The 12113-nt window shown below is 40.0% G+C and overlaps 1 protein-coding gene across 1 annotated transcript; it reads right to left on the bottom strand.

Moving 5' to 3' along the window:
• Positions 1–374: 374 nt before the first annotated feature.
• LOC139563635 (growth/differentiation factor 6-A-like) lies at positions 375–9173 on the bottom strand. The gene is made up of 2 exons (XM_071382474.1): positions 8770–9173; positions 375–5902 (listed from the first exon to the last, which is right to left on the bottom strand). Exons 1-2 carry the CDS (start codon positions 9095–9097, stop codon positions 4896–4898), a joined length of 1335 nt encoding a protein of 444 aa, XP_071238575.1. The 5' UTR covers positions 9098–9173; the 3' UTR covers positions 375–4895.
• Between the last annotated feature and the right edge of the window lie 2940 nt (positions 9174–12113).

Genomic DNA, 12113 nt, shown 5'->3' with positions numbered 1-12113 from the left:
ATGTTTAGTGGGGCAGGTCTCTTTCTGGTTCTTTCCTGTTCCACCATCGTCTGCAACAAATCATAATTTTACCAAGTCCCTGTATTGTTTTCCTTTGTTATGTTTTGTTATGATATTAAGATAGCTTATTTTCAGCCTCCCTCAAATTGTTATAACAAAATTACATCATGACATATCCAAATCCCACAACATCAACTATTGGTTATTTTTGTCCCAAGGTCAAAAGCTCCTGTCTCTATTGATGTCTATGTTTCAAATCTAGCTAGTGCCATACAGGGAAGACTGTGGTTATCACAGTTTTGCTCTTACCTGTATTACGAAGGCTCTCAATGGCACTTACAGTCAGGAGGACAGGAAGATTATACATATTATTATCATCAATACAATATTTAATAAAATAATCTGTACAAAAAAACAGGTGAACAGAAAATGAAGATAAAGTGTGCTTACATATTATTTTTCAAATATATACTACTATAAGATATTTCCAAAAGAGAAAAGAGCTGTTTACAGTTAATTTACAATGACATTATTTACAGACCTTTATAACCCATAGAATACATACATACACACAGTGCACTTTACATGAACACATGTAGAACTAATGGCCGTCTAACGGTTAAATCTCAAACATTTCCCTTCTCAACAAAATAGCTTTTACTTGTACTATAATCCTCCTACATGTCTTTCATACAATTTGTGTTTGTGAACTTCATATGGGTTTTTGCCAGAAAGCAAATGCTCTCTTGTTCAAAAAAGGAGGGGAAAGAAAGGGAAAGGCTACCTTTTTCCGAATTTCCCTTTCAAAGAATGGGGAAGACTGCATATTTGAATAGGTAGGAGCAAAATGATGGGGAAATACACGTTGCATAGATGTTAAGTACTGGGCATTTCATATCAGAATCTCACTTCAATAATGAATAAATGTGCTTACAAAAAAAAGATGTCAGTGTTAACAGATACTAACTTTAACATTGCTAGATCAAGCTGCAACTGATAATATGGTTAAATTAGAATTAAGCATGCAGATCTCGAGACAGAATGCAGTCATACATTCACAGCAACACGTTGTAGTCTCGAAACAACATCCATCCTAACCATTGCACAGCTTTCACCTTTTTTTGCCTTAGGCTTAGAGTCTGTGATTTTGAGGCATTTTTCCCCAAAGATTTCCACAACACTCCACACACTCAAAGCACATCCCAACATGTGTCAATTGTTCTTGGCAAAATTGCTCAATCTTTGTCAAGTTGAATGGTGATCATTGATTTACAGCCACAGATTTTCAAGCAGATTTAAGTTTAGTCACAGTCACAAAATGTGCAACTATATGTGACAACTGTGCAGGGTGTGAATACTATTTCAAGACAGTGGACGTGCTAAGACAAGCTTGCTGAAGTAAACATGCAATGAAGTATGGAACAATCCAATCACTGCCTTGTCCTGACATTTTTATGAAAATGTGTTTGGCATGATGATTCACAAAGAAACAGAAAAAAGCAATTGTACAAAGTAGTTGTAATAGGACATGGATACAAGCAAAGCAGACACATAGAAATGTTTCTGATATCAAGGCACAGCATACCAGAGGAGCTACTCTCTGGACCACATTAGCTTTTGGGATTTATTTTCTGCCTGACACTTTTGTTTAATTATCCTTTGCCATATTTATGTAATTTAGATCAAGTGTATACACGCTAATCAAGAAGCTTCTATGGTAACTGTTTTCCACTGAGCAGAATGTCACTGCAGTTGAAACTATCTTCAAAAAGGAGAGTAACTCTTTTTTGAAAATGCGAACTGTGACTATCAGCGAAAATAGTAACCACTTTTCTTAGAAAATGTGTACAATAGGGGAGTTTACAGGAAGTTATATCATTACGCCCCCTTTTTATTTGACTAATGTTTGAATTGTATTAAACATTTATAGAAATTATGGCAAATTGATGGAAACTTTGCTATTGTTCAATGTCTGTTAGGTGATATCAATTATGTTGGGGGAGCTGTATTATCTGCCTCCTGGAGATTGTGCCACTGAATTTCCTCTGCTGTTTGAAAATAAACCACAAGCAGAGATTTTCTTGCGGTCGGTTTGTTTTTGAGCATAGTCCTTAGTTCAAAATGCCAATATAGTCATTTTAGATGGATTTGTTTAATTCATAAAGAACCAAATCGGTTGAACATAATCGTGAAAGAAAACCGTAAAAAATAAACAATCTCTGGTTTGGATGAAAAAATGTAGAACAAAATGCAAGAAAGCTGCTTTGGATTTTGGTTAGAAAGTAAATGAAATATTTTGACAAACATAATTTCAAACAAAAGCAGCAAACGCTCAAATATGATATTAGTACATTACGTTTGACTCACATATTGTATATCAGTACAAATACTCCCCATACATAGAAATGCAGTCTTCAGTCAAAGTATCACCTATTTTGCCGTTTGTGCAAAAAGATGGAAATATATCTACTTCAAGAAAATAATCTATAGATCTCAATACACCAGGCTAGGGTCATGCAGAAGGGTTCGCTAATCTCAAATTAAATTCAAGAAATTGAGTTTAACTTGGAATGACAGGAAATATAATTCAATTTAAACTGAGACTCAGTGATATGACGTTACCACAAACAGCGTAGCAACCAAAGCGTTCACGAGAGAGTTTAAAGCAAAAGGCTTTTACCAATACTATGAAACATCTGCGCAAGAATTCTCTCTTGGGGACATCACATATGACCTGTGCCTAGTTTACTCATTGCAAGTAGTTTTGTTTCCTATGTCTTGAATGTGCATATTTATTTACCTTGTGTTAATGTGATTCATCTGGGATTTGTGAAATAATATACAGTGGGGAGTTTAAGCAGGTGTTAACTTACGTCTTGCCGTGATACCTACGTTTGGAATGACAATGAACAAACACGGCATCGAAGAGTTGGCTAAAGCACAAACATATCTGGACCACCAGGCTAATATGCAAGTAGAGTGAACTGAAAAATAAAACTCAATAAGTGAAAATGACATCCAAAGACCAACACACGTATCTGTTTGATCAATATTATTTTGCAAAATCATGTGCTCTTATAATTCAGTACCTGAAGTGCTAAAAAGTGAATTTCAATATTCCATTTCACTGACTAACAAGGAATTCCTATGGACATTATAGCCTATTTTGTCTGTGCTGTTTACAGGGAGTTGAATCGCCATTTCAATCTCAAGTGATCATGGGATCTGCTTGTTTAAGTCATATACATTACCAGCTGTAGTACATAGCCTACCCTGACAAAATCTAACTTTTCTCAGTTGCAAGAAATAATAAATCAGTCTTCGTGCCATAAAAATACATTTCAAATTCTCCATGTCGCCTGTTAAATATTCCATATCATATACCTTGGATCTTTGCATAGTAATGATCTATGTAATGACATAGAGTGCATATAAGCAAATGCATGGTGACACACAGCTACTGATGGAAGTTAGCTGTGTAAATGGGACCCTTACCATACCCCTAACTAAAGATCACTGTTCCTTCGGCTGATAGACAGAGGTTTTCTACAGCAGATAACTGTTAGCTTATCTGTTAGCTGTTTCAACTCTCTAGAGACAGCAGGAGCGGTAGAGATACTCTCAATGATCGGCTATGAAAAGCCAACTGACATTTACTCCTGAGGTGCTGACCTGTTGCACCCTCGACAACTGCTGTGATTATTATTTGACCATGCTGGTCATTTATGAACATTTGAACATCTTGGCCATGTTCTGTTATAATCTCCACCCGGCACAGCCAGAAGAGGACTGGCCACCCCTCATAGCCTGGTTCCTCTCTAGGTTTCTTCCTAGGTTTTGGCTTTTGGGAGTTTTTCCTAGCCACTGTGCTTCTATACCTGCATTGCTTGCTGTTTGTGGTCTTAGGCTGGGTTTCTGTACAGCACTTTGAGATATCAGCTGATGTAAGAAGGGCTATATAAATACATTTGATTTGATTTGATAACTCCAGAAAATGGGTGACGTTCTCTGTCCTGCTGAAAAGATTAATAATAATATCCAGGTTGCTCACAACACCAAGCGCAGCATTTATCTAAAAAACTATATTTTAACCATGTCCAAGAGATGACGGTAGTGTCTTAAGTAAGAAGTGTGTAGGCTATGTGCTGCAATTGCAAACTGCAATATACAAAAGTCCTTTTTGATTGTGTCCTCCCATACATTTGAAATTTTGTTTTTTTGGTAAGAGCAAGCACAATGGGAGCAGTTTATTGGACAGATGTCTTGTGAGATGTTATAATTTACTTAATGTTATTTTGAGTTTTCCATATAGGCACACAAATGTACTCTAACACTGTTATCATAACGCTATAAATCTGGGCTTGTTATTCATCCCAACAAATTCTGTCTGCTGCTCAGTAAATTCAAAGCTAGGGCTGATGTTTTATACACTACTAAAGCAGTGTTCTAGAACCAAAGTCAGAAGCATAGCAGACATTTACTGAAGTTGACAGCATCGAACAACATGCAGAGCCATGGGGACAGAGAGAGAGAGACTAGAGAGAGCCAGAGCATGTTATGAGTAAAAAAAAATGCTAAAGAGCTCAAGAAATAAAATGGCAGCTCAATGACACGTTTTTCATAAATTAAGCAGCAAATAAGATTATGTTCCCCTTAAGCAGAGGCAGATCAGTAATGAGCATACTTGTCTGTACTTTTTTCAACAAATCACAAAATACAGCTGGTTTAGGGGGAAGAGATAGGGGGAGGCGAGTGTTAAGAAGCGCTTTAAACCACCAACGTATTTTCCCACAAAACAATCAGACTCCGCTCTTTGCAAGCACCAGTCCAAAATTCCAGAATGACGAGACTAGCGCCACGCAAGACTTGCACCACCACCCCTATCTGTTGCCATGCTACCTGCAGCCACAGCTCTCCACCACCATGTCCTCATACTGCTTGTAGACCACATTGTTGCCAGAGTCAATGTAGAGGATGCTGATGGGGCTGAGTTTGGAGGGGACACAGCAGCTGGGCGGGCTGGATTCAGGGTCCATAGAATTCATAAGTGTCTGAATGATGGCATGATTCGTAGGCTCCAGGTGTGAGCGCAGCGGAAAGTCGCACACGCCCTCACAGTGGTGCGCCTCATAATCCAGCGGTGCGATGATCCAGTCGTCCCAGCCCAACTCCTTGAAGTTGACATGGAGCGGCCTACGGCTGCAGCGAGTCTTCCTGCGCCCCCCGCCTCCACCGCCCCTTCCTCCTCCTCCTCCTCCAACACCACCTCCCCCTCCTCCCCCACCAGCTCCGCCTATAGATCGGCCGGTGAGGGCAGTCCGGCGTTGGCGTCGCCTGGGTAGGTGACCAATCACGTCACCAGAGAGGTCCGAAGGGTCCAGAAAACCCAAGTCTCTTCGCACTGCCTTCATCTGCTCCCTGATCTCCTTGAACAGGTTCTCTTTCCTGCGGGTGCGAGAAAAAGCCACCAGCAAGGCCCTCTCCTGGGGCTGCCGAGACCGGCGTCCCAGCCCTACTGTAAGAGGGTTGGCTGCCTCTTTGGTCAACTCCGAAACAACCAGCAGGTCAAAGCAGGCCACGAGGAGGTCATTGCCCGCTGCTGTCCTGTGGCTCCTCCACCGAGCTTTCACGCTGGCCCACACGTCAAAGATATCCCATTTCGGAGGCTCGCGGTCCAGAACGTCGACTGTCCTGGAGTCCAGCAGCCGTCTCCCAGAGTTCCCCTTAGAGGAACATGTGTAGAGGAGGAGGCGATAAAGGTTCCTGCCCCATGTCAGCATAGGGAGGCGATCCAGCGGTGGCTTTCTCAGGATCCTCAGTTCTGCCTCCACGATCTCATCTGTCCTGGACAGGCTGGAGAGGTCGAAGAGATAGCGCTGGCCACTTCCCCAGGAGAAGGGATCTGTAGGGGAAGAAAACACAGGCTAGTCATTTGAATCTCACACCAACACATACACAGTTATTAAAACACAGTTACTCAAAAAGAGGGTGGTAAACGAAATCAAGCACTGGACGTCAGCCGACTTAAATCTCTTTGAGTGTCTGTGACCATATGTAAACAAGTATTCAACGTTTGGCAGAAACGCCCCTTTGGTCAATTGCAGTGGCTTTCTAAGGTGGACAGAAAGCATGCGGCCATGAAGTGCTGTCTGTGTGTGTCCCCCTTGGTGGGAATACTGTTTGGGCCTGAATCGCCTGAGTCCACATGCAAGCAACAGAGCTGACGAAAGCCGCAGGAGCAGGCCAGGAGGAAAGCACTTGGCTGACCTCTAGTCAGGCCCAAGCCCTTGGCAGAATGCACTAATTACACTGATTGAGTGAGCGGAGGGCTTGGCGAGACACTGGAGAAATTTAAACTGAAGTGGCCTCAACTCCCTCTCTTCCTCTGTCCATAGTTATACATTTCAGAGTGGTGGCTTTCGAGATTTTAACACACCAAAGTGATGGGAATGTAATGTAAGTTTAGTGTAATGTTCGGATTTCATAACGTTCTGGGTGCACATACAGCTGTAATCCACAAACAGATAGCGACCTGGCACTCACCTCCTGATGAGGTATCACATACATGAAAAGGAAAGACAGTAGAATCTTTAAATCATTTCTATGCATCTCTAATGTGTTAGTCAAGTCCACGTCCTCCTCTCCGCTGATAATTTAAATAGGCACGTAACAGCTATTCACAGTATATCAGCCATACCACAGTTGCAACCATGAGATGTGGCAGTGGGGAAAGCTTGCTAAGAGGGAACAGACTGTTTCAAAAGTTTTGATGTTGACATCCAGCCCAAGCATGAGGTCCTGAGATACAGTGCAACCTGAGGACAAAACCACAGTTCCATGGTAAAACATGAAGGGACTTTCTTCTCCAATACAGATGAGTACCATAAGTATCCAAGGCCAGATTGTGGCATCATGTCATCGATGCATTATTGAAGGGACCTCAAAATAAAACATAATTGTGTACAGTGAGGCTCCTGCTGGAAAAGAACACACAAGTCTTTGGTGAATGCAGAGGATCTGTAACCGTTGTCCCCCTGTGAGAAAGACCAGCCAGGCAGGCTTAAGTGAAATACCCAGACAATGAAAGGTGAAGGGAGCAGGACTATCCTAGCAAATATCCGCTTGCTAGACAAAACAATGACATAACCCAGACAATGCTGTAGTCTCAGTTTATAAAAGATGAACCTGGATTCTTTTCATCCCTTCTGTGTTTACATGTACCTGAGGTGAACTTGCTCTCAGAGTTTTATTGGGTCAAGTGAATAGGAAAATCATTGCAATACATTCAAAATCACATGCAGGTGCACATTGACCCCCCCCACACCCCCAAAAAATAGATGGAACTAAATGATATCAATAAAAAAACTATAATATTGTTGTAATACCAATCGCTGACTCTGAAACCAAAATACAAGAAATGACTCTTCAGGGATATAAAATTATAATTATTGTATCATTGATGCATTTAAATTATATTGCGTCAAGACAGAAAAGATATTCATGCCTTTTATGGAATCTACCTGCACTTTTACCTCCTAATTTTGTTTGATAATTAAAACAAGTTTGGAATCCTCAAAAAGACAATGTAAATGACTGAACTCCTTTGAAAAGAATAACACATTACTTAACACACAGTATAACATGTTTAGAGAGGGAGTAGAGAAATAATTATTTTCCACAGGTCCCTACAAACAAAAATTCTAATAATCGTTGTTGTTGTTATAATTATAGTTTTCATTATTGTTGTTGTTGTTGTCATTTATAGGTTTAAATTATCCTTAAACATTGTTATTTATATTACATACAAATGTATTCCGAGTCCTGACTAACAAAAATGCACAATAGCCCAATAGAAAACAATAGTTTGGGATATACTGTAGTTAAGGGATACGTGTGTTTTGGACATAGCTAGTTTAGTGACTTGTTCTTGCAATAAAATGTTATGGAATAGGCCTACTGAAACAGTATATTTATTAAAACAAATATTCTGTGACAATCTTTGAACACCAGTTTTAAATTACATGTATCTTTTTTATCAGCAACACCTGGACTGGGGGAAAGCAGGCCTTTTCCAAGTGTTTAGCTCAAGGTGCCAGTGAGGTTTATACATCGCAGATGTTGGAAATCGGAGACATTTGCCTACATATTTAGTTGGAAGTATTTCGAGTATTTCCCAAATAAATGTGAAACAAATGTACTATACCGTCCCAAATAATGTTTCATTCGTAGCCTACATTACTTTCGACTTTTCAATAAGTCATTGTTGTCGGAATGTGTAGGCCTATAGGAGCGCATTTGAAATTAATGCATTCATAAATAATGGATGCTGAAGAAGGAAATTGTCAAGCAATTCGCTGTTAGGGTTTTTTAAAGATATTGCCATTTATGTTTTTTGAATGATGAGTTGCGATTTTAATGAATTAATAAATTAATTACTATATGGAGAAAAAAAGTTAATCCTATGACATTTTTGTAAATATACCCAAAGCACTTGTTGCATGTTGCCTTTGCAGTCTCGTATTTACCATATCCTTTTCCAACATGGGCTAGTCCACATAGGCTGAGCTATAATACAGCAAATGGCACTGTAGATATTTGGATAACTGATTGATTGTAGGTTAACCAATTAATCACAAATAACTTATTAAATGCAGTATAAACAGCTACATGAATATTCTTCATACCCAGAATAAATGACAACCACCATGGTTAACAGTCTACCTCGAGTAATAATAATAAGCCTAGGCTACTGATATCACTTTCACCCACCTTTTCCTTGATCCACGAAACTGGTCACCGTGTTGGCGTGTCTTGCGGAGCGAGGAACACTGCTGTTAAGACCTCTTCTCTCTATTTCAGAGAGTGTCCTGTATAGTGATACCATATAGTCATGGGGGACGATAGTATCATTTATCGGAGGGTCTTTCCTGGACACCGCGGTCGGCTTTCTCCGACTCTGCTCATCCAGATGTGAAACAAGCCCGTTATCATCTGCGCTAGAGGGGTACTGCAATGATCCAAGTACCGCTGCCTCCATAATATTCCCAAAGCACAGGGAAAACCATAGCAAAGGAGCAGCAGCCCTAATAGGATCCATTTTCAGTGGTCTATAGCTGTAAATGAGAAAGTTGGACGGGTTTGATTACTTTGGAAACTCCCCTTTGCTCTTTAGATTGTGTTAATATCATGGATTTGGCTGACACTGAGTGGCTACATTGTCTTCTCTGTTGTACTGTGTTCAACCAGCGCCCCTAGCGAGGAGCAGCAATTGTAAGCTACCTTTTAAATCAAGATGCTTGTGTCTCCCCTGTTCTTTCCCCAGACAAAGTGATGAGCTACTCATATTTGGTAACACTTTATATTAATAAGGTAGGTAGGTCTAGGATATATTGAATCTATAAACTGTTAATAAATCGTGTATATTGGGTTTATTAATAGTTTATGAACCTGTAAGATACATTGGTAGATTTTTGTTGTTGTTGCCAAATAGCAGTAGCCTAGTGTTAAAGTACTTAAGTAAAAATACTTTAAAGTACTGCTTAAGTATTTATTTTTTGGTATCTGTACTTTTCTTTACTATTTATGTTTTTGAGTACTTTTACTTCACTACATGCCTGAAGACAATCATGTACTTCTTACTCCATACATTTTCCCTGACACCCAAAAGTCCCCCTTACATTTTTAATGCATAGCAGGACTGGAATCCACGCAGTAATCAAGAGAACATACCTGGTCATCCCTACTGCCTCTGATCTGGCGGACTCATGCAACACAAATGTTTAATTTGTAAATTATGTCTGAGTGTTTGAGTGTGCCTCTGGCTATCCCTAAATTAAATAGATTTGCTTAATATAAGGAATTTGAAACGATTTATACTTTTGATACATAAGTATATTTTAGCAATTACATTTACTTTTGATACTTAAGTATATTTAAAACCAAATACTTTTAGACTTTTACTTAGTATTTTACTGGGTGACTTTCCCTTTTACTTGAGTCGTTTTTTATTAAGGTATCTTTACTTTTACTCAAGTATGATAATTGGGTACTTTTTCCTCCACTGCCAAATAGTGAGCTTATGAATGCACTGTAGCCTATTGATTAATAACCTGTTATTATTTCCAGTGCACGCAGCTAATGAACATGTATTCGTTTATTTATAGATGTATAAATATATAGACTTAACTAATAATTGTTAGGTCTATGGGCCTATACTGAAACTATTTTACATAAGCCTAATTTCAATGTAAATAGTTACCAATTTTCAGTTATTTATAAATGCTGGCATATGTATTGGAGAGGAAAATTACCCATAAATATTCTGATCTATTTTGCGCGAAATTCAGTAGGCCTGTTAATAGAAACAGCCGCAGTTAACATACACAACAATATAACAACTTTGTAGGCCTTGTTACTGCCTTCGTTTTTCCACATACAGTGCATTCTGGAAAGTATTCAGACTCCTTCCCTTTTTCCATATTTTGTTATATTACAGCCTTATTAAAACATTTATTAAATAAATTTTGTTCTTCATTAATCTACACACAATACCCCAGAAACAGGTTTTTAGAAATGTTTGCAAATGTATTAAAAATAAAAACAGAAATACCTTATTTACATAAGTATTCAGACCCTTTGCTATGAGATTCGAAATTGAGCTCAGGTGCATCCTGTTGCCATTGATCATCCTTGAGCTGTTTCTACAACTTGATTGCAGTCCACCTGTGGTAAATTCAATTGATTGGACATGATTTGTAAAGGCATACACCTGTCTATATAAGGTCCCACAGTCAACAGTGCATGTCAGAGCAAAAACCAAGCCATGAGGTCGAAGGAATTGTCCATAGAGCTCCGAGACAGGATTGTGTCGAGGTACAGATCTGGGGAAGAGTACCAAAAAAATTATTCAGCTTTGAAGGTCCCCAAGAACACAGTGACCTCCATCATTCTTAAATGAAAGACATTTGGAACCACCAAGAATCTTCCTAGAGCTGAGGAGTGGCTTCCATCTGGCCACTCTACCATAAAGGCCTGATTGGTAGTGTGAGGCAGAGATGGTTGTCTTTCTGGAAGGTTCTCCCATTGCCACAGAGTGACCATCAGGTTCTTGGTCACCTCCCTGACCAAGGCCCTTCTCCCCCGATTGCTCAGAAACATGCGTGAATTGCACCATTTTCAAAACTGAGCAATCGGGGGAGAAGGGCCTTGGTCAGGGAGGTGACCAAGAACCCGATGGTCACTCTGACAGAGCTCTAGAGTTCCTCTGTGGAGATGGGAGAACCTTTCAGAAGGACAACCATCTCTACAGCACTCCACCATTCAGGCCTTAATGGTAGAGTGGCCAGACGAAAGCCACTCCTCAGTAAAATGCACATGACATGACTTGGAGTTTGGCAAAATACCCCTAAAGGACTCTCAGGCCATGAGAAACAAGATTGAACTCTTTGGCCTGAATGCCAAGCGTCAAGTCTGGAGGAAACCTGGCACCATCCCTACGGTGAAGCATGGTGGTGGCAGCATCATGCTGTGGGGATGTTTTTCAGCGGCAGAGACTGGGAGACCAGTCAGGATTCATCTATAAGTCGTTGCTAGGTATAGCTCCGCCTTTTCTCAGCTCACTGGTCACCATAGCAACACCGACCCGTAGCACGCGCTCCAGCAGGTATATTTCACTGGTCATCCCTAAAGCCAACACCTACTTTGGCCACCTTTCCTTCCAGTTCTCTGCTGCCAATGACTGGAACGAATTGCAAAAATCACTGAAGTTGAGACTTATATCTTCACTGAGACTTATATCTCCCTCACTAACTTTAAGCGTCAGCTGTCAGAGCAGCTTACCAATCGCTGCAGCTGTACACAGCCCATCTGTAAATAGCCCATCCAACCAACTACCTACCTCACCCCATATTTGTTTTTGTTTTTCTGCTCTTTTGCAAACCAGTATTTCTACTTGCACATTCTCATCTGCACATATATCACTCCAGTGTAAATTGCTAAATTGTAATTACTTTGCCACTATTGGCCTATTTATTGCCTTACCTCCTTACTTCATTTGCACACACTGTATACAGATTTTTCTATTGTGTTATTGACTACATTTGTTTGTCCCATGT

The sequence above is a fragment of the Salvelinus alpinus genome, chromosome 34 (assembly GCF_045679555.1).
Source record: "Salvelinus alpinus chromosome 34, SLU_Salpinus.1, whole genome shotgun sequence".
In the NCBI taxonomy this organism is placed as follows: Eukaryota; Metazoa; Chordata; class Actinopteri; order Salmoniformes; family Salmonidae; genus Salvelinus; species Salvelinus alpinus.
This window is presented reverse-complemented; position numbering and strand designations above follow the sequence as displayed.

Coding starts and splice junctions, on each gene's coding strand:
- LOC139563635 (XM_071382474.1), bottom strand. CDS start 9,097: ATGGATCCTATTAGGGCTGCTGCTCCTTTGCTATGGTTTTCCCTGTGC. Junction 5,903..8,769: donor TTTCGTGGATCAAGGAAAAG/GTGGGTGAAAGT, acceptor CTTCCCCTACAG/ATCCCTTCTCCTGGGGAAGT.